The sequence below is a fragment of the Bombina bombina genome, chromosome 3 (genome assembly GCF_027579735.1).
Source record: "Bombina bombina isolate aBomBom1 chromosome 3, aBomBom1.pri, whole genome shotgun sequence".
Lineage (NCBI taxonomy): Eukaryota > Metazoa > Chordata > Amphibia > Anura > Bombinatoridae > Bombina > Bombina bombina.
The window spans coordinates 136068821-136090078 of NC_069501.1; the positions used below are offsets into that span (position 1 = coordinate 136068821).

General features: G+C 40.5%; 1 protein-coding gene across 2 annotated transcripts in view; it reads right to left on the reverse strand.

The window, feature by feature from the left end:
• GABPA (GA binding protein transcription factor subunit alpha) overlaps positions 1 to 21258 on the reverse strand; it is a 205203-nt gene that overhangs the window by 93129 nt on the left and 90816 nt on the right. For both annotated transcript variants that reach the window (XR_008401326.1, XM_053706003.1), the window contains exons 6-8: positions 13216 to 13410; positions 10862 to 10918; positions 10529 to 10669 (exon numbers count right to left, since the gene is read on the reverse strand). Coding sequence is in view for 1 of the 2 variants with exons in the window: in XM_053706003.1 (XP_053561978.1) it covers positions 10529 to 10669; positions 10862 to 10918; positions 13216 to 13410 (393 nt within the window). In the remaining variant the exon portion in view is untranslated. The remainder of the gene's footprint in view (positions 1 to 10528; positions 10670 to 10861; positions 10919 to 13215; positions 13411 to 21258) is intronic.

A 21258-nucleotide genomic window follows, 5' to 3' on the forward strand; every position in this document is an offset into this window, starting at 1 on the left:
TGCACGAAATGGGTTGTAGAAGGTAACCTTGCTGTACAAAAATCTTTTTAAGCAAACCCTCCAATTTTTTATCCATAGGATCTTTGAAAGCACAACTATCTTCGATAGGAATAGTAGTGGGTTTGTTTAGAGTAGAAACTGCCCCCTCGACCTTAGGGACTGTCTGCCATAAGTCCTTTCTGGGGTCGACCATAGGAAATAATTTCTTAAATATAGGGGGGGAACAAAAGGTATGCCGGGCTTTTCCCACTCCTTATTTACTATGTCCGCCACCCGCTTGGGTATAGGAAAAGCGTTGGGGTGCACCGGAACCTCTAGGAACTTGTCCATCTTGCATAATTTCTCTGGAATGACCAAGTTGTCACAATCATCCAGAGTAGATAACACCTCCTTAAGCAGTGCGCGGAGATGTTCTAATTTAAATTTAAATGTCACAATATCAGGTTCAGCTTGTTGAGAAATTTTTCCTGAATCTGAAATTTCTCCATCTGACAAAACCTCCCTCATGGCCCCTTCAGATTGGTGTGAGGGTATGACAGAACAATTATCATCAGCGCCCTCCTGCTCTTCAGTGTTTAAAACAGAGCAATCGCGCTTTCTCTGATAAGTAGGCATTTTGGATAAAATATTTGCTATGGAGTTATCCATTACAGCCGTTAATTGTTGCATGGTAATAAGCATTGGCGCACTAGATGTACTAGGGGCCTGCTGTGTGGGCAAAACTGGTGTAGACACAGTAGGAGATGATGTAGTATCATGTTTACTCCCCTCATCTGAGGAATCATCTTGGGCAATTTCATTATCTGTGGCAGTACTGTCCTTATTTTGTTTGGACGCTATGGCACAATTATCCCATAAATTTAAATGGGGAGACACATTGGCTTTCATACATATAGAACATAGCTTATCTGAAGGTACAGACATGTTAAACAGGCTTAAACTTGTCAACAAAGCACAAAAAACGTTTTAAAACAAAACCGTTACTGTCTCTTTAAATTTTAAACATTAAACACTTTATTACTGAATATGTGAAAAAGTATGAAGGAATTGTTCAAAAATTACCAAAATTTCACCACAGTGTCTTAAAGCATTAAGAGTATTGCACACCAAATTTCAGAGCTTTAACCCTTAAAATAACGGAACCGGAGCCGTTTACAAATTTAACCCCTATACAGTCCCGGCTAGAGCCTTTGCTGAGACCCAACCAAGCCCAGAGGGGAATACGATACCAATTGACGCCTTCTAGAAGCTTTTCCAGCAAATTTCAGATCCTCACACATGCATCTGCATGCCCTGCTCTCAAAAAACAACTGTGCAGTAATGGCGCGAAAATGAGGCTCAGTCTACAACTAGGAAGGCCCCCTGACTGGAAAAGGTGTCTAACATAGTGCCTGCCGTTTAATAAACGTTCCCCAAGTTTATAAATGCGAATTGCCAGCATAAATATGAATAAAATGCCCAAATAAAGCAATCGATTTAGCCCATAAAAATGTCTACCAGTTTTTTAGCCCATATTAAGCCCTTTATTCTGTTTGTTTGACTAAGAAAATGGCTTACCGGTCCCCATGAGGGGAAATGACAGCCTTCCAGCATTACATGGTCTTGTTAGAAATATGGCTAGTCATACCTTAAGCAGAAAAGTCTGCTAACTGTTTCCCCCAACTGAAGTTACTTCATCTCAACAGTCCTGTGTGGAAACAGCAATCGATTTTAGTTACTGTCTGCTAAAATCATCTTCCTCTCACAAACAGAAATCTTCATCCTTTTCTGTTTCAGAGTAAATAGTACATACCAGCACTATTTTAAAATAACCAACACTTGATAGAAGAATAAAAACTACATTTAAACACCAAAAAAACTCTTAACCATCTCCGTGGAGATGTTGCCTGTGCAACGGCAAAGAGAATGACTGGGGTGGGCGGAGCCTAGGAGGGACTATATGGCCAGCTTTGCTGGGACTCTTTGCCATTTCCTGTTGGGGAAGAGATATCCCACAAGTAAGGATGACACCGTGGACCGGACACACCAATGTTGGAGAAATGAACAGTGAGGGAGAAAAAAAGGCAGGAGGACCTAAACAGAAGGCAACCCCGTTTGAATAACCTTTCTCCCAAAAGAAGCCTCAGCCGAGGCAAAAGTATCAAATTTGTAGAATTTGGGAAAAAAGTAGCCACCTTGCAAATCTGTTCCACAAAAGCTTCATTTTTGAAAGCCCAAGAAGAGAAGACAACCCTAGTGGAATGAGCCGTAATTCTCTCAGGAGGCTGCTGTCCAGCGGTCTCATAAGCCAAACAAATCAAACTTCTCAACCAGAGAGAGAGAGAAGTGGCCTTCTGACCCTTACCCTCTACAGAGAAAACAACAGACAAGGCAGAAAATTGTCGAAAATCTTTAGTAGCATGTAAGTAAAATTTTAGAGCCGCACAACATCCAAGGTTATGCAAAAGACATTCCTTTTGAGAAGAAGGATTAGGACAAAGAGAAGGAACAACAATTTCCTGATTAATGTTTCGATCCAAAACTACCTTAGGAAGAAAGCCCAATTTAGTATAAAAAGGACCGCCTTATCGGCATGAAAATTAAGGTAGGGGGAAATCACACTGCAGAGCAGAAAGCTCAGACACTCTGCGAGCGGAAGAGATGGCAACAAGAAAACATAATTTATGCTTACCTGATAAATTTATTTATCTTGTGGTGTATCCAGTCCACGGATCATCCATTACTTATGGGATATTAACTCCTCCCCAACAGGAAGTGCAAGAGGATTCACCCAGCAGAGCTGCCATATAGCTCCTCCCCTAACTGCCATTACCAGTCATTCGACCGAAAACATGCAGAGAAAGGAAAACCATAGGGTGCAGTGGTGACTGTAGTTTAATGGAAAAATTACCTGCCTTAAAGTGACAGGGCGGGCCGTGGACTGGATACACCACAAGAGAAATAAATTTATCAGGTAAGCATAAATTATGTTTTCTCTTGTTAAGTGTATCCAGTCCACGGATCATCCATTACTTATGGGATACCAATACCAAAGCTAAAGTACACGGATGACGGGAGGGACAGGCAGGCTCTTTATACGGAAGGAACCACTGCCTGAAGAACCTTTCTCCCAAAAACAGCCTCCGAAGAAGCAAAAGTGTCAAATTTGTAAAATTTGGAAAAGTATGAAGAGAAGACCAAGTTGCAGCCTTGCAAATCTGTTCAACAGAAGCCTCATTCTTAAAGGCCCAAGTGGAAGCCACAGCTCTAGTAGAATGTGCTGTAATTCTTTCAGGAGGCTGCTGTCCAGCAGTCTCATAGGCTAACCCTATTACGCTACGAAGCCAAAAGGAGAGAGGTAGCCGAAGCTTTTTGACCTCTCCTCTGACCAGAATAAACGACAAACAGGGAAGACGTTTGTCGAAAATCCTTAGTTGCCTGTAGATAAAATTTCAGGGCACGGACTACATCTAGATTGTGTAGCAGACGTTCTTTTTTCGAAGAAGGATTAGGACACAAAGATGGAACCACAATCTCTTGATTGATATTCCTGTTAGTGACCACCTTAGGTAGGAACCCAGGTTTAGTACGCAGAACTACCTTGTCTGAATGAAAAATCAGATAAGGAGAATCACAATGTAAGGCAGATAACTAAGACTCTTCGAGCCGAGGAAATCGCCATTAAAAATAGAACTTTCCAAGATAACAACTTTATATCAATGGAATGAAGGGGTTCAAATGGAACGCCCTGTAAAACGTTAAGAACAAGGTTTAAACTCCATGGCGGAGCAACAGTTTTAAACACAGGCTTAATCCTGGCCAAAGCCTGACAAAAAGCCTGAACGTCTGGAACTTCTGACAGACGTTTGTGCAACAGAATGGACAGAGCTGAGATCTGTCCCTTTAAGGAACTAGCGGATAAACCCTTTTCTAAACCTTCTTGTAGAAAAGACAATATCCTAGGAATCCTAACCTTACTCCAAGAGTAACCTTTGGATTCGCACCAATATAGGTATTTACGCCATATTTTATGGTAAATCTTTCTGGTAAAAGGCTTCCTAGCCTGTATTAAGGTATCAATAACTGACTCAGAAAAACCACGTTTTGATAAAATCAAGCGTTCAATTTCCAAGCAGTCAGCTTCAGAGAAGTTAGATTTTGATGTTTGAAAGGACCCTGTATCAGAAGGTCCTGTTTCAGAGGTAGAGACCAAGGTGGACAGGATGACATGTCCACCAGATCTGCATACCAAGTCCTGCGTGGCCATGCAGGTGCTATTAGAATCACTGATGCTCTCTCCTGCTTGATTCTGGCAATCAATCGAGGAAGCATCGGGAAGGGTGGAAACACATAAGCCATCCTGAAGGTCCAAGGTGCTGTCAAAGCATCTATCAGGACCGCTCCCGGATCCCTGGATCTGGACCCGTAACGAGGAAGCTTGGCGTTCTGTCGAGACGCCATGAGATCTATCTCTGGTTTGCCCCAATGACGAAGTATTTGGGCAAAGACCTCCGGATGAAGTTCCCACTCCCCCGGATGAAAAGTCTGACAACTTAAAAAATCCGCCTCCCAGTTCTCCACTCCCGGGATGTGGATTGCTGACAGGTGGCAAGAGTGAGACTCTGCCCAGCGAATTATCTTTGATACTTCCATCATTGCTAGGGAGCTTCTTGTCCCTCCCTGATGGTTGATGTAAGCTACAGTCGTGATGTTGTCCGACTGAAACCTGATGAACCCCCGAGTTGTTAACTGGGGCCAAGCCAGAAGGGCATTGAGAACTGCTCTCAATTCCAGAATGTTTATTGGTAGGAGACTCTCCTCCTGATTCCATTGTCCCTGAGCCTTCAGAGAATTCCAGACGGCGCCCCAACCTAGTAGGCTGGCGTCTGTTGTTACAATTGTCCAGTCTGGTCTGCTGAATGGCATCCCCCTGGACAGATGTGGCCGAGAAAGCCACCATAGAAGAGAATTTCTGGTCTCTTGATCCAGATTCAGAGAAGGGGATAAGTCTGAGTAATCCCCATTCCACTGACTTAGCATGCACAATTGCAGCGGTCTGAGGTGTAGGCGTGCAAAGGGTACTATGTCCATTGCCGCTACCATTAAGCCGATTACCTCCATGCATTGAGCCACTGACGGGTGTTGAATGGAATGAAGGACACGGCATGCATTTTGAAGTTTTGTTAACCTGTCTTCTGTCAGGTAAATTTTCATTTCTACAGAATCTATAAGAGTCCCCAGGAAGGGAACTCTTATGAGTGGAAAGAGAGAACTCTTCTTTTCGTTCACCTTCCATCCATGCGACCTTAGAAATGCCAGTACTAACTCTGTATGAGACTTGGCAGTTTGAAAGCTTGAAGCTTGTATCAGAATGTCGTCTAGGTACGGAGCTACCAAAATTCCTCGCGGTCTTAGTACCGCCAGAAGAGCACCCAGAACCTTTGTGAAGATTCTTGGAGCCGTAGCCAATCCGAATGGAAGAGCTACAAACTGGTAATGCCTGTCTAGAAAGGCAAACCTTAGATACCGGAAATGATCTTTGTGAATCGGTATGTGAAGGTAAGCATCTTTTAAATCTACAGTGGTCATGTACTGACCCTTTTGGATCATGGGTAAAATTGTCCGAATAGTCTCCATTTTGAACGATGGAACTCTTAGGAATTTGTTTAGGATCTTTAAATCCAGGATTGGCCTGAAAGTTCCCTCTTTTTTGGGAACCACAAACAGATTTGAGTAAAACCCTTGTCCCTGTTCCGATCGTGGAACTGGATGGATTACTCCCATTAATAAAAGCTCTTGTACGCAGCGTAGAAACGCCTCTTTCTTTGTTTGGTTTGTTGACAACCTTGACAGATGAAATCTCTCTCTTGGGGGAGAGTATTTGAAGTCCAGAAGGTATCCCTGAGATATTATCTCTAGCGCCCAGGGATCCTGGACATCTCTTGCCCAAGCCTGGGCGAAGAGAGAAAGTCTGCCCCCCACTAGATCCGTTCCCGGATCGGGGCCCTCAATTCATGCTGTTTTAGGGGCAGCAGCAGGTTTCCTGGCTTGCTTGCCCTTGTTCCAGGACTGGTTAGGTCTCCAGCCCTGTCTGTAGCGAGCAACAGATCCTTCCTGTTTTGGAGCAGAGGAAGTTGATGCTGCTCCTGCTTTGAAATTCCGAAAGGAACGAAAATTAGACTGTCTAGCCTTAGGTTTGGCTCTGTCTTGAGGCAGGGCATGGCCTTTACCTCCCGTAATGTCAGCGATAATTTCTTTCAATCCGGGCCCGAATAAGGTCTGCCCTTTGAAAGGTATATTAAGTAATTTAGACTTAGAAGTAACGTCAGCTGACCAGGATTTTAGCCACAGTGCTCTGCGCGCCTGAATGGCGAATCCGGAATTCTTAGCCGTAAGTTTAGTTAAATGTACTACGGCATCTGAAATAAATGAGTTAGCTAATTTAAGAGCTTTAAGCTTGTGTGTAATCTCATCTAATGGAGCTGATTCAAGTGTCTCTTCCAGAGACTCAAACCAAAATGCTGCTGCAGCCGTAACAGGCGCAATGCATGCAAGGGGTTGCAATATAAAACCTTGTTGAACAAACATTTTCTTAAGGTAACCCTCTAACTTTTTATCCATTGGATCTGAAAAGGCACAGCTATCCTCCACCGGGATAGTGGTACGCTTAGCTAAAGTAGAAACTGCTCCTTCCACCTTAGGGACCGTTTGCCATAAGTCCCATGTGGTGGTGTCTATTGGAAACATCTTTCTAAATATCGGAGGGGGTGAGAACGGCACACCGGGTCTATCCCACTCCTTAGTAACAATTTCAGTGAGTCTCTTAGGTATAGGAAAAACGTCAGTACTCGACGGTACCGCAAAATATTTATCCAACCTACACATCTTCTCTGGTATTGCAACTGTGTTACAATCATTCAGAGCCGCTAACACCTCCCCTAGTAATACACGGAGGTTTTCCAGCTTAAATTTAAAATTTGAAATATCTGAATCCAATCTGTTTGGATCAGAACCGTCAGCCGCAGAATGAAGCTCTCCGTCCTCATGTTCTGCAAATTGTGACGCAGTATCTGACATGGCCCTAGCATTATCAGCGCACTCTGTTCTCACCCCAGAGTGATCACGCTTACCTCTTAGTTCTGGTAATTTAGCCAAAACTTCAGTCATAACAGTAGCCATATCCTGTAATGTGATTTGTAATGGCCGCCCAGATGTACTCGGCGCCACAATATCACGCACCTCCTGAGCGGGAGATGCAGGTACTGTCACGTGAGGCGAGTTAGTCGGCATAACTCTCCCCTCGTTGTTTGGTGAAATGTGTTCAATTTGTACAGATTGACTCTTATTTAAAGTAGCATCAATGCAGTTAGTACATAAATTTCTATTGGGCTCCACTTTGGCATTAGCACATATAGCACAGATGTCTTCCTCTGAATCAGACATGTTTAACACACTAGCAAATAAACTAGCAACTTGGAAATACTATTCAAGTAATTTACTATGATATGAAAACGTACTGTGCCTATAAGAAGCACAGAAAGAGTTATGACAGTTGAAAGTTAATAAACTGAAAAGGTTATAGCATCAAATCTTTGTAAAAAACACAATTTTAGCAAAGGCTTGTTCCCATTAGCAAAGGATAACTAACCCTGATAGCAGAAAAAAAAAGTTACAGAAAAACGTTTTTTATCACAGTCAACTACAATCTCACAGCTCTGCTGTGAGTGATTACCTCCCTCAAAACAAGTTTTGAAGACCCCTGAGTTCTGTAGAGATGAACCGGATCATGCAGGAAATACAATGAGCTTCTGACTGAATTTTTTGATGCGTAGCAAAAGCGCCAAAAAAGGCCCCTCCCCCTCACACACAACAGTGAGAGAGATCAGTAAACTGTCATAAATTAAATCAAACAACTGCCAAGTGGAAAAAAATAGTGCCCAAAACATTTTATTCACCCAGTACCTCAGAAAATGAAAACTATTTTACATGCCAGCAAAAAACGTTTAACATAAATTAAGAGTTATTAAAAAAGCCTGTTGCCAGTCCCTGCAAATTAGGCTAAAGTCTTATGCACACAGTATAATTCCAGTGAAGTACCATTCCCCAGAATACTGAAGTGTAAAATATACATACATGACAGCCTGATACCAGATGCTGCTACTGCATTTAAGGCTGAGTTTACATTATATCGGTATGGCAGAATTTTCTCATCAATTCCATTGTCAGAAAATAATAAGCTGCTACATACCTCTTTGCAGATTAATCTGCCCGCTGTCCCCTGATCTGAAGTTTACCTCTCCTCAGATGGCCGAGAAACAGCAATATGATCTTAACTACGCCGGCTAAAATCATAGTAAAAACTCAGGTAGATTCTTCTTCAAATTCTACCAGAGTAGGAATAACACACTCCGGTGCTATTATAAAATAACAAACTTTTGATTGAAGGTATAAAACTAAGTATAATCACCATAGTCCTCTCACACATCCTATCTAGTCGTTGGGTGCAAGAGAATGACTGGGGGTGACGTAGAGGGGAGGAGCTATATGGCAGCTCTGCTGGGTGAATCCTCTTGCACTTCCTGTTGGGGAGGAGTAATATCCTTGAAGTAATGATTACCCGTGGACTGATCACACTTAACAGGAGAAATAAAAATCACACTAGTTTTTAAAACAAATAGAAAACTAAATAAAATATGAGGAAAACAACATTAAAACAATATGGTCGTATTGATAAATGAATAACACCTCAGATTGCCTGAGGTTCCTACCAACCAAAAGGAAAAATCCCACTAGCAAGAGGAAAATTCTCCTTGGTTTGACTTCCTCAACAGAAGCACTTCAATCCTCACAGAAGCTGCTGTATTACCTTTATACTTTAATAAGGGACTTGCTAAATAAAACCTCTAAACTGGATGCCAGAAGAAAAAAAGATTGCTATTCAGAATATGCGCAAAAAAAAAAAAAAACGGCTTCTCCGTTTTAATTTCTGTGTAAAAACACCCCATTGATCTGCACAGCGCTATGCATATTGCGCTTACACATAGTTCTTGTCCTGAGGTAGATTCAGAACAGCTTTTGATAATACAGTCTAAAAGCATTAAGATAATAAATTATCTCCTTATAGTAAACTTTACATCCCTGAGCCCGAGTCACAATTTATCTCATACAGATTACGTGCCAAAAGTAAAAACTGTGTCCCCAATATGAATCCTTATATTAAAAGGATTATGAAGTCCCAGAATGGATCAGTAAAAGAGGATTGACATCTTAAGTGCTGAAGCCCACCTGTACCTAGAAGGCAAAAGCACTTATCTTAGATCCATTTGCATTCAAGATGCTGATCCTCAAGGTTTGGCAGGCACTACGCTCCCTGTCATGGACCTGTAGGAAAAAGAAAGAACAGAGTAACCAACTCTGGCTTTCCACAAAGGGGTAGCAAAGTGTTAAAAGGTGGCAAAGAAGTCTCACTTTACTTTTAACTGCTAAAAGCCACCACTACTCTTACTCAAGAGATTGACATGGACACAGATAGACCCCAAACCTTGCTTGCAGTAAAAAGTACCCATAAAAGGATTAAAATCTTTAGACACCAACTTTGCTCAACCTCCATTGACAGAGGCAAAGAGAATAACTCAGGGTTATGGGTAAGGCAGTTACACTTAACAGCCTTGCTGGGGTGCTCTTCACCCCCTCCTGCTGGCCAGGAGTTGAATATCCCATTAGTAATTGGAATGATGTTGTGGACTCTCCATGTCATAAGAAAGAAAATGTAATTTACTTTATTAAAATAAATGAAACACTTTTTTCTATTTAACATTTTTCACAGGAAGAGAAAGAGAGGGGTCAAGCAAAGTCATTGGTATAACAATGGATTGTGATTTTTGACATGTAATCACTATGACTGGCTGTCAGTGTTCACATGACCGGGGGGGGGGGGTCTTTTTACTGAGATTCACTTGACTGCTTCACTAATACATCATGCTAGTATCTAGACTCCATTTTCAGCATACAATCACTGTGACCAACCGACAGTGATTGTATACACAGTTATCAGGATAGGTGTGGCTCCATTACATGCTGAAATATGACAGTTACTGACAGGCATGCAGTCACAGGGACACAATGATTAAAGGGTTAAAAGACTTTCCAGTTTACGTCTTAATAAAATTTACTTTGCTCTCTGCTATATTTTCTAAAAGGGATGTAAATTGAATTTGGGGTTCATAGGACAGTTTTGGAAAATGCATACAATTTAAAAAATGTTTCTAGCTTGGAGTTATTGCAGGTAAATCTTACTGTGCATAAGAACTGTTGAGAATATGCACACCCATTCAAATTTCATGTCCCAAGTTTTGGTAGTAACACATACCATGTCACTGCAAACACAAATTGTGTCACTACCAAACAGAGAGAATGCTTAGTAGAGACATTATTGCAAATTCATATATTTTGTTAAAATGTTTGTGAATGTGAAAGATTAAAATGCATTTAAAAAAATGTCCATGTAATAAAAATGACATTGCTACTGGCAATAGACACAAATTATGACCTGTTCGGTTTCCAGGTGAACTTCTGTCTTCTCCAGAAATCCGTGGTGCCCTCTGCACTTTTGCTGTTTTTGGTTGACTATTTATAACTTTAATAGTTGTTGGAGTAGGCTGCTGTATTGATGCTGGAATAATCTGTACAGCTGGAGAGCAAGAGAGTTAAAGTATTTTATTTAATTACAGCATAGCATTAAAAACATAAGAAAAAGAACAAAACATTTTAGTGGCACGGAAGTGAAGCATTACGTTTTAAGCATCAGTTCCAGCACACTTATAATAATGCAAATCAATATTAACAATATAATAATTATATTACAATGAAGATATTAACTTACGCTGGTCAATAGTAACTGTAGCGATTTCTCCACTATGCTCTTGACTTGCCAAAACATCTGAAAAAAACAAAGTACATTTTCCAGCTCAAACAGACCTTTTTTTTTTTTAACACTAAGTAATATTAATCAATTACCTGGCTGCAATAAAAAAAATTAAAGCAAAACTCCCAAACTGGGATGAACACACAAATATTTGCATTATGCAACTAAACAGCATCAGTTACTCTTAAAATCATGGACTAAATTAAATTCCCCTTATAAAGCACTTAAAAGCTGAAAAATGAAGTGATCTTATATGTTAGAGCATTGACCCTACTTTACTGTGTACTTAAAGGGACACTGAACCCAAATTTTCTCTTTTGTGATTCAGATAGAGCATGCAATTTTAAGCAACTTTCTAATTTACAATTATCAAATTTTCTTTGTTCTCTTGCTATCTTTATTTGAAAAAAGGCATCTAAGCTAAGGAGCCAGTCAATTTTTGGTTCAGACCCTGGACAGCACTTGTTTATTGGTGGGTACATTTATCCACCAACCAGCAAGAACAATCCAGGTTATTCACCAAAAATGGACTGGGATCTAAACTTACATTCTTGCTTTTCAAATAAAGATACCAAGAGAATGAAGAAAATGTGATAATAGGAGTAAATTAGAAAGTTGCTTAAAATTGTCTGCTCTATCTGAATCACGAAAGAAAATATTTGGGTTCAGTGTCCCTTTAACCCCAGCAAAGGGGTTAAACACACAGTAGATGTTTGCTTGGGACCAGCGGTGCACTGCAGGTCTGAAGCAGAACTTGCCACTGATCCAATCAGCAGCGCTAGTTACACAACTCAGATGTGAACCACTGGTCCCGAGGAGAACATCTACTGCCTGTTTAACCCCTTTGTGGCGGTTAAGAACACAGTCGAGCAGGGTTTATAGTCAAACAATGTACATGCTCTAATGGAAAGGAGCATGTCATTTTCAACTATAATGGATCTTTAAAGGGAAAGTGTACTATAAAATTAGCTTCTCCTTAATGTGTTCCAAATTACTTGTTATACCTACTACAGAGTATTAAATGTATGTGAAATTATTCCTTAGTGTCTATTTTTATATTTGAAATATCTGCTTTTGCTAAATAAAACAAATCACCTGTTCTCAAGAAACAGGATTGATCCTGGAAGTAAAGCAGACCTGTTAATGTTGCTAAGTCTAAACAGAATTAGATATTGAATGGACCCCTACAGTTAAACACAAATAGAATATGTCTCTCCCCTACCCCCACAACTGGGAGATTGATTAGTGCTGTTTTCTCCTGTTCACGTGCCTTTTCTACAGATGTTTTTGTTATTCATAATTTCAGTGTAGTGGTTGTTTCTAATGGCAAAAGCAGCTATTTAAAACAACAAAATAAAAAGGTAAAATGGACTCCAGCAGGTAAAATGGGCAACTGGGAACATATTAAAGTGGAAAAGTTTAGGAGTACAATTTCTATTTAAACACAGTGCAATGTATGATGTTACTTAAAGGGACATGAAAGTCAAAATTTTAACTTTCACTGTTCAGACAGAGTAAGCAATTTTACTGTACTTCTCTTATTACTGTACCTCTTACTTTGTTATCTTGGTATACTTTGTTTAAAAACATACCTAGGCAGGCACTGGAGCAGCAATGCATTACTGGGAGTTAGCCTCTTGTCATTGGCTCATCAGATGTGCTCAGCTAGGCCCCAGTAATGCATTGCTGCTCGAGAGATTACTTTAGCTGTGTGTTTCTAGTGAAAAACCTAGGACATGCTCTCATTTGTTAGAGCAGGTCATTTTATTAGTTTCAACTCTGCAAATCTATCTGTGCTGCTGACTGAGTCAGCTGCAGTTTCCGCTCGGAACCAGCAGTTCTCTGCTGCTAGATAGCAGTACTTTACCCATGTGTTTAACCCCTTTGTGCAGGTTAAACACATTGCTTTTCAGGGTCAATATTCATATAAAAAACACAAAAACAGTTATATGCAAATAGTGCAATAATAAAATACTTCAACACCTTAGCATTTTCTTTTTGCACTTTTATGTCCCTTCAAGTATTCAGCAGTTTACCAGACCCTGCCAACATATATAGTGACTGCAAATATCAGTGCATCTGATTAGTCACAGTAAATGAGACCAGGTAAACATACTCAAGAGGGTTTTCAAAGGGTGCACCCCTAGAGCTCAGGATCTGCAAAATCCTGCAAAGATGGTTCAATTAAGTCCAAGATTTAAAGACAGCTTATAAAAAGGGACAGGGGGAAAAAAAACTACCACAAATAAGACTTTATTGTTTGGTTTTAGAGAGGATAAACTATGTTATATCCGCAACAATGGTTCTCTTACATTTTCTAAGCAGCTCCAAATGGCTCCATAAAATCTCTCCTCTGGGAACTCTCTGGAAAAAATCCTCTTGAGTAATATTACACAGCTCTCTTCCAGGAATGCCAAGAGCGTTGACATTGATGTCGGTCATGCAAAACTCCTTCATAACCCAAAGTACCCAGTGCAGTACTTGATCTGTAGACCACTGTAGTGGATCTTAAAAGAAAAAATAAAACAGAAAGAAAAGAAACTTAAATAAAATGATTGAACACTACCATATTTCAATCCCCAACTTATTATTTGAAATTGGACAAAAGAAGCACCTTGTGAAACTTTATTATATATTAACAACAAAATAAATGGCATAAACCTAATAAAGGAGAAGCTCTGTGGTTTACAAATTGATAGTAACTAGAGTCTCTTTCAACTGAATTAAAGTGTCAGAATATTTAAAAAAATGGGTAAATTATATTTTATTAAACAAAGTGTACAAGGAAAAAAAAAAATTCTAGTAGCTTAAAGTGAATGTAAACTTTCATCAATTAGTGCCCGGTTTTTAAATATACTATTATAAACAGGGGCACTTTCATTGATGAAAGTTTACATTGCACCGTTTTTTTACAAATATTTACCTTTTACTTCTTCAAAGCCGGATCGGCATCCCCCGCCTGCAGATCCTCTGTAAATAAGTCACCAATGACAAAACCAGTTTCCTCCAATCACGGCAGGGCCTCACGAGATGGACGCTCTGGGTGGGAAGCCATGATTGGGGGAAGCCGGTTTTGTCATTGGTGATGAATTTATGGAGGACCTACAGGCAGGGGATGCCAGTCCAGCTTTGAAGAAGTAAAAGGTAAGTATTTATAAACATACGGTGCAATGTAAACTTTCATCAATGAAAGTGGACCTGTTTTTAATAGTATTTTTAAAAACCGGGCACTAATTGATGACAGTTTAGATTCACTTTACAAATACATCTGGTATATTTGAACAAATTATTGACAATAGATTGGAAGTGATACACCTTGTAAAAACGCCACATTAAATCATGCATTTATATGGAGTATTTTATTTTTATTCCATTCTCCACCAGGATGATATTTCCACACCCAGAAATTTGTAAATGAGCATGTGTTTAGGTCAGTATGTCTCATCCTGAGTGAGTGGAGTGTGTCACGGTTCTCACTTATCCCTTGCAAGGTTTTAACACGTGAAAAATTAAAAAAAATAAAAACCTCAAATTGTTCCTTTTTTTATTCTAAAGTTTAACTAAGTGACATGCAACATGAAATATTATACAGACTCTAAATGATGTGATGTTTTAAATGTTATATTATTTAAATGGTCACATGAATTTCAGAAATATGCGCCCTAACGCATGGTTCAAGCAATATATGGAACAAGTACACACATTTGATTTTCTATAGATGAATGAAAAAAACTTAACAATCCAAAAAGTTAGAACGAACTAAGAATAAGTGCATGTCTTACAAGAAAAAAAAAAGCAATACACACTTTCCTATAATTTTCTTTCATTATTCAGATAGAGAATATTAACAAGCTTTTTAATTTACGTCTATTATCAAATTTGCTCTCTCCTCTTGGTATTCTTTGTTGAAGGAGGAGCGACGCACTATTGGGAGCTAGCTGAATAAATCAGGTGAGAGAGAGAACAAAGCATATTAGATAATAGAAATATTAGAAAGTTGATTAAAATGACAAGAAATATCCAAATCATGAAACAAACATTTGGGTTCCATATCTCTTTAAACTCTATCCTTGTAAGGTGTGCTAAACCAAACATTGTGGATTTGTATTTGAAAATAGAAAGACTGACCATCATCCATTTGTTAATGCACCCCACACAAGCTCTAGTATATTCATGATAGTGTACTACAAGTTGCATATAAAGCTATAAAGTGGGGCTGGTCGATATGGGGGGGGGGGGGGGATTTAATTAAAAATTACTATAACACCTTAATTTTTCAATACAACGTTTAACACTACAGAATCTTACTGTACATGTTTCTTTCATGTAATTGGCAAGAGTCCATGAGCTAGTGACGTATGGGATATACAATCCTACCAGGAGGGGAAAAGTTTCCCAAACCTCAAAATGCCTATAAATACACCCCTCACCACACCCACAATTCAGTTTTTACAAACTTTGCCTCCTATGGAGGTGGTGAAGTAAGTTTGTGCTAAGATTTCTACGTTGACATGCGCTTCTCAGCATTTTGAAGCCCAATTCCTCTCAGAGTGCAGTGAATGTCAGAGGGATGTGAAGGGAGTATTACCTATTGAATACAATGGTCATCCTAACGGGGATCTATTTCATAGGTTCTCTGTTATCGGTCGTAGAGATTCATCTCCTACCTCCCTTTTCAGATCGACGATATACTCTTATATACCATTACCTCTACTGATTCTCGTTTCAGTACTGGTTTGGCTATCTGCTAAATGTGGATATGTGGATGAGTGTCTTTTGGTAAGTATGTTTCATTTATTTAAGACACTCCCAGCTATGGTTTGGCACTTAGTATATAAAGTTCTAAATATATGTTTATACTTATATTTGCCATGATTCAGGTTTATCAGTATATTTCCTTTTTTGCAGACTGTCAGTTTCATATTTGGGAAATGCATTAAAAAAGAAAAAAAAGAAAAATTTACCTGAGGTTTTCAATTGATTCTTTTTTCTAAATTGTGGGCTGTATTAGGCTCGCGTGAGCGCAAAATGCTATAATTTATTGCGTCATTCTTGGCGCGAGACTTTTTTGGTGCAATATTTGTTTACGCAAATTTGTCATTTCCGGCGTCTTAGTTGGCGCCGAGTCTTTTCATGAGGTTGCGTCATCTATGACGCTCATGTTTGTTGCGGACAAACTGTTTGTCATTATTTAAGACTTCATTTCCTTTTGCCTCTGGTCCTTTTTTTCTATGTAGGAGGCCTATTCTGTTTGCATTTTTTCCCCATTCCTGAAACTGTCATATAAGGAAATAGATAATTTTGCTTTATATGTTGTTTTTTCTCTTACATATTGCAAGATGTCTCATTCTGATCCTGTTTCAGAATCTACTACTGGAATCCTGCTGCCTGATATCTGTTCTACCAAAGCTAAGTGCATTTATTGTAAACTTGTAGTAACTGTTCCTCCGGCTGTAGTTTGTGTTGGTCGTCATGATAAACTTTTACATGCAGAGAATATTTCCATCAGTAGTGTTGCATTACCTGTTGCTGGTCCATCAACATCTAATGTTCAGGATATTCCTGTCAATTTGAGAGAATTTAGTTCTGATTCCATTCAGAAGGCTTTGTCTGCCATTCCACCTTCTAATAAACGTAAAAGGTCTTTTAAAACTTCTCATACAGTTGATGAATTTTCAAATGACCGACAACATACTGATTTATCTCTCTCTGATGAGGATCTGTCTGATTCAGAGGATCCTGCCTCAGATATGGACACTGACAAATCTTCATATTTATTTAAAATGGAGTATATTCGTTCTTTATTGAAGGAAGTGTTGATTGCATTAGATATAGAGGAGTATAGTGCTCTTGATACTAAAACTAGTAAATGTTTAAATTCGGTTTATAAATCTCATGTTATTCCAGAGGTTTTTCCAGTTCCCGATGCTATTTCAGATATGATTTCAAAGGAATGGAATAGACTGGGTACTTCTTTTACTCCTTCTTCAAGGTTTAAAAAATTGTATCCTTTGCCTACTGATAGATTGGAGATTTGGGAGAAGATCCCCAAAGTTGATGGGGCCATCTCTACTCTTGCTAAGCGTACAACTATTCCTACGGAAGACAGTACTCTTCTTTTAAAGATCCTTTAGATAGGAAACTTGAATCCTTTCTAAGGAAGGCTTATTTATGTTCAGGTCATCTTCTTAGGCCTGCTATTTCTTTGGCTGATGTTGCAGCTGCATCAACTTTTTGGTTGGAAACTTTAGCGCAACAAGTATCAGACCATAATATGTATAGCATTGTCAAGTTAATTCAACATGCTAATAATTTTGTTTGTGATGCCACTTTTGATATCATCAGAATTGATGTTAGATATATGTCTTTAGCTATTTTAGCTAGAAGAGTTTTATGGCTTAAATCTTGGAATGCTGATATGACTTCTAAATCGATGAAGCCATCTCTTTTTTTCCAAGGTAATAAATAGTTTGGTTCTCAGTTGGATTCTATAATTTCAACTGTTACTGGGGGAAAGGGGGCTTTTTACCTCAGGATAAAAAAATCTAAGGGTAAATTTAAAGCTTCTAACCGTTTTCGTTCCTTTCGACAGAATAAGAAACCTAATTCTTCCCCTAAGAAATCTGTTTCCAATTGGAAGCCTTCCTCAGTCTGGAATAAATCCAAGCCATTTAAGAGATCTAAACCAGCCCCCAAGTCCGCATGAAGGTGCAGCCCTCATTCCAGCTCAGCTGGTAGGGGGCAGACTAAAATTCTTCAAGGATGTTTGGATAAAACAGAATTTATGTTTACCTGATAAATTACTTTCTCCAACGGTGTGTCCGGTCCACGGCGTCATCCTTACTTGTGGGGATATTCTCTTCCCCAACAGGAAATGGCAAAGAGCCCAGCAAAGCTGGTCACATGATCCCTCCTAGGCTCCGCCTTCCCCAGCCATTCGACCGACGTAAAGGAGGAATATTTGCATAGGAGAAATCATGATACCGTGGTGACTGTAGTTAGAGAAAATAAATCATCAGACCTGATTAAAAAATCAGGGCGGGCCGTGGACCGGACACACCGTTGGAGAAAGTAATTTATCAGGTAAACATAAATTCTGTTTTCTCCAACATAGGTGTGTCCGGTCCACGGCGTCATCCTTACTTGTGGGAACCAATACCAAAGCTTTAGGACACGGATGATGGGAGGGAGCAAATCAGGTCACCTAGATGGAAGGCACCACGGCTTGCAAAACCTTTCTCCCAAAAATAGCCTCAGAAGAAGCAAAAGTATCAAATTTGTAAAATTTGGTAAAAGTGTGCAGTGAAGACCAAGTCGCTGCCTTACATATCTGATCAACAGAAGCCTCGTTCTTGAAGGCCCATGTGGAAGCCACAGCCCTAGTGGAGTGAGCTGTGATTCTTTCAGGAGGCTGCCGTCCGGCAGTCTCATAAGCCAATCGGATGATGCTTTTAAGCCAAAAAGAGAGAGGTAGAAGTTGCTTTTTGACCTCTCCTTTTACCAGAATAAACAACAAACAAGAAAGATGTTTGTCTGAAATCCTTTGTAGCCTCTAAATAGAATTTTAGAGCACGAACTACATCCAAATTGTGCAACAAACGTTCCTTCTTTGAAACTGGATTCGGACACAAAGAAGGCACAACTATCTCCTGGTTAATATTTTTGTTAGAAACAACTTTCGGAAGAAAACCAGGTTTAGTACGCAAAACCACCTTATCTGCATGGAACACCAGATAAGGAGGAGAACACTGCAGAGCAGATAACTCTGAAACTCTTCTAGCAGAAGAAATTGCAACCAAAAACAAAACTTTCCAAGATAATAACTTAATATCTACGGAATGTAAGGGTTCAAACGGAACCCCTTGAAGAACTGAAAGAACTAAATTGAGACTCCAAGGAGGAGTCAACGGTTTGTAAACAGGCTTGATTCTAACCAGAGCCTGAACAAAAGCTTGAACATCTGGCACAGCCGCCAGCTTTTTGTGAAGTAAAACAGATAAAGCAGAAATCTGTCCCTTCAAAGAACTTGCAGATAATCCTTTCTCCAAACCTTCTTGAAGAAAGGATAGAATCTTAGGAATTTTTATCTTGTTCCATGGGAATCCTTTAGATTCACACCAACAGATATATTTTTTCCATATTTTATGGTAGATTTTTCTAGTTACAGGCTTTCTGGCCTGAACAAGAGTATCAATGACAGAATCTGAGAACCCTCGCTTTGATAAGATCAAGCGTTCAATCTCCAAGCAGTCAGTTGGAGTGAGACCAGATTCGGATGTTCGAACGGACCTTGAACAAGAAGGTCTCGTCTCAAAGGTAGCTTCCAATGTGGAGCCGATGACATATTCACCAGATCTGCATACCAAGTCCTGCGTGGCCACGCAGGAGCTATCAAGATCACCGACTACCCTCTCCTGTTTGATCCTGGCTACCAGCCTGGGAATGAGAGGAAACGGTGGGAACACATAAGCTAGGTTGAAGCTCCAAGGTGCTACTAGTGCATCCACTAGAGTCGCCTTGGGATCCCTGGATCTGGACCCGTAGCAAGGAACCTTGAAGTTCTGACGAGACGCCATCAGATCCATGTCTGGAATGCCCCACATGCTGAGTGACTTGGGCAAAGATTTCCGGATGGAGTTCCCACTCCCCCGGATGCAATGTCTGACGACTCAGAAAATCCGCTTCCCAATTTTCCACTCCTGGGATGTGGATTGCAGACAGGTGGCAGGAGTGAGACTCCGCCCATATAATTATTTTGGTCACTTCTTCCATCGCCAGGGAACTCCTTGTTCCCCCCTGATGGTTGATGTACGCAACAGTCGTCATGTTGTCTGATTGAAACCGTATGAATTTGGCCCTTCGCTAGCTGAGGCCAAGCCTTGAGAGCATTGAATATCGCTCTCAGTTCCAGAATATTTATCGGGAGAAGAGATTCTTCCCGAGACCAAAGACCCTGAGCTTTCAGGGGATCCCCAGACCGCGCCCCAGCCCACCAGACTGGCGTCGGTCGTGACAATGACCCACTCTGGTCTGCGGAAGCTCATCCCTTGTGACAGGTTGTCCAGGGTCAGCCACCAACGGAGTGAGTCTCTGGTCCTCTGATCTACTTGTATCGTCGGAGACAAGTCTGTATAATCCCCATTCCACTGACTGAGCATGCACAGTTGTAATGGTCTTAGATGAATTCGCGCAAAAGGAACTATGTCCATTGCCGCTACCATCAAACCTATTCACTTCCATGCACTGCGCTATGGAAGGAAGAAGGAACAGAATGAAGTACTCGACAAGAGTCTAGAAGTTTTGATTTTCTGGCCTCTGTCAGAAAAATCCTCATTTCTAAGGAGTCTATTATTGTTCCCAAGAAGGGAACCCTTGTTGACGGAGATAGAGAACTCTTTTCCTACGTTCACTTTCCATCCGTGAGATCTGAGAAAGGCCAGGACAATGTCCGTGTGAGCCTTTGCTTGAGGAAGGGACGACGCTTGAATCAGAATGTCGTCCAAGTAAGGTACTACAGCAATGCCCCTTGGTCTTAGCACCGCTAGAAGGGACCCTAGTACCTTTGTGAAAATTCTTGGAGCAGTGGCTAATCCGAATGGAAGTGCCACGAACTGGTAATGCTTGTCCAGAAAGGCGAACCTTAGGAAGCGATGATGTTCCTTGTGGATAGGAATATGTAGATACGCATCCTTTAAATCCACTGTGGTCATGAATTGACCTTCCTGGATGGAAGGAAGAATAGTTCGAATGGTTTCCATCTTGAACGATGGAACCTTGAGAAACTTGTTTAAGGATCTTGAGATCTAAGATTGGTCTGAACGTTCCCTCTTTTTTGGGAACTATGAACAGATTGGAGTAGAACCCCATCCCTTGTTCTCCTAATGGAACAGGACGAATCACTCCCATTTTTAACAGGTCTTCTACACAATGTAAGAATGCCTGTCGTTTTATGTGGTCTGAAGACAATTGAGACCTGTGGAACCTCCCCCTGGGGGGTAGCTCCTTGAATTCCAGAAGATAACCTTGGGAGACTATTTCTAGCGCCCAAGGATCCAGAACATCTCTTGCCCAAGCCTGAGCGAAGAGAGAGAGTCTGCCCCCCACCAGATCCGGTCCCGGATCGGGGGCCAACATTTCATGCTGTCTTGGTAGCAGTGGCAGGTTTCTTGGCCTGCTTTCCCTTTGTTCCAGCCTTGCATTGGCCTCCAGGCTGGCTTGTCTTGAGAAGTATTACCCTCTTGCTTAGAGGACGTAGCACCTTGGGCTGGTCCGTTTCTGCGAAAGGGACGAAAATTTGGTTTATTTTTAGCCTTAAAAGACCTATCCTGAGGAAGGGCGTGGCCCTTACCCCCAGT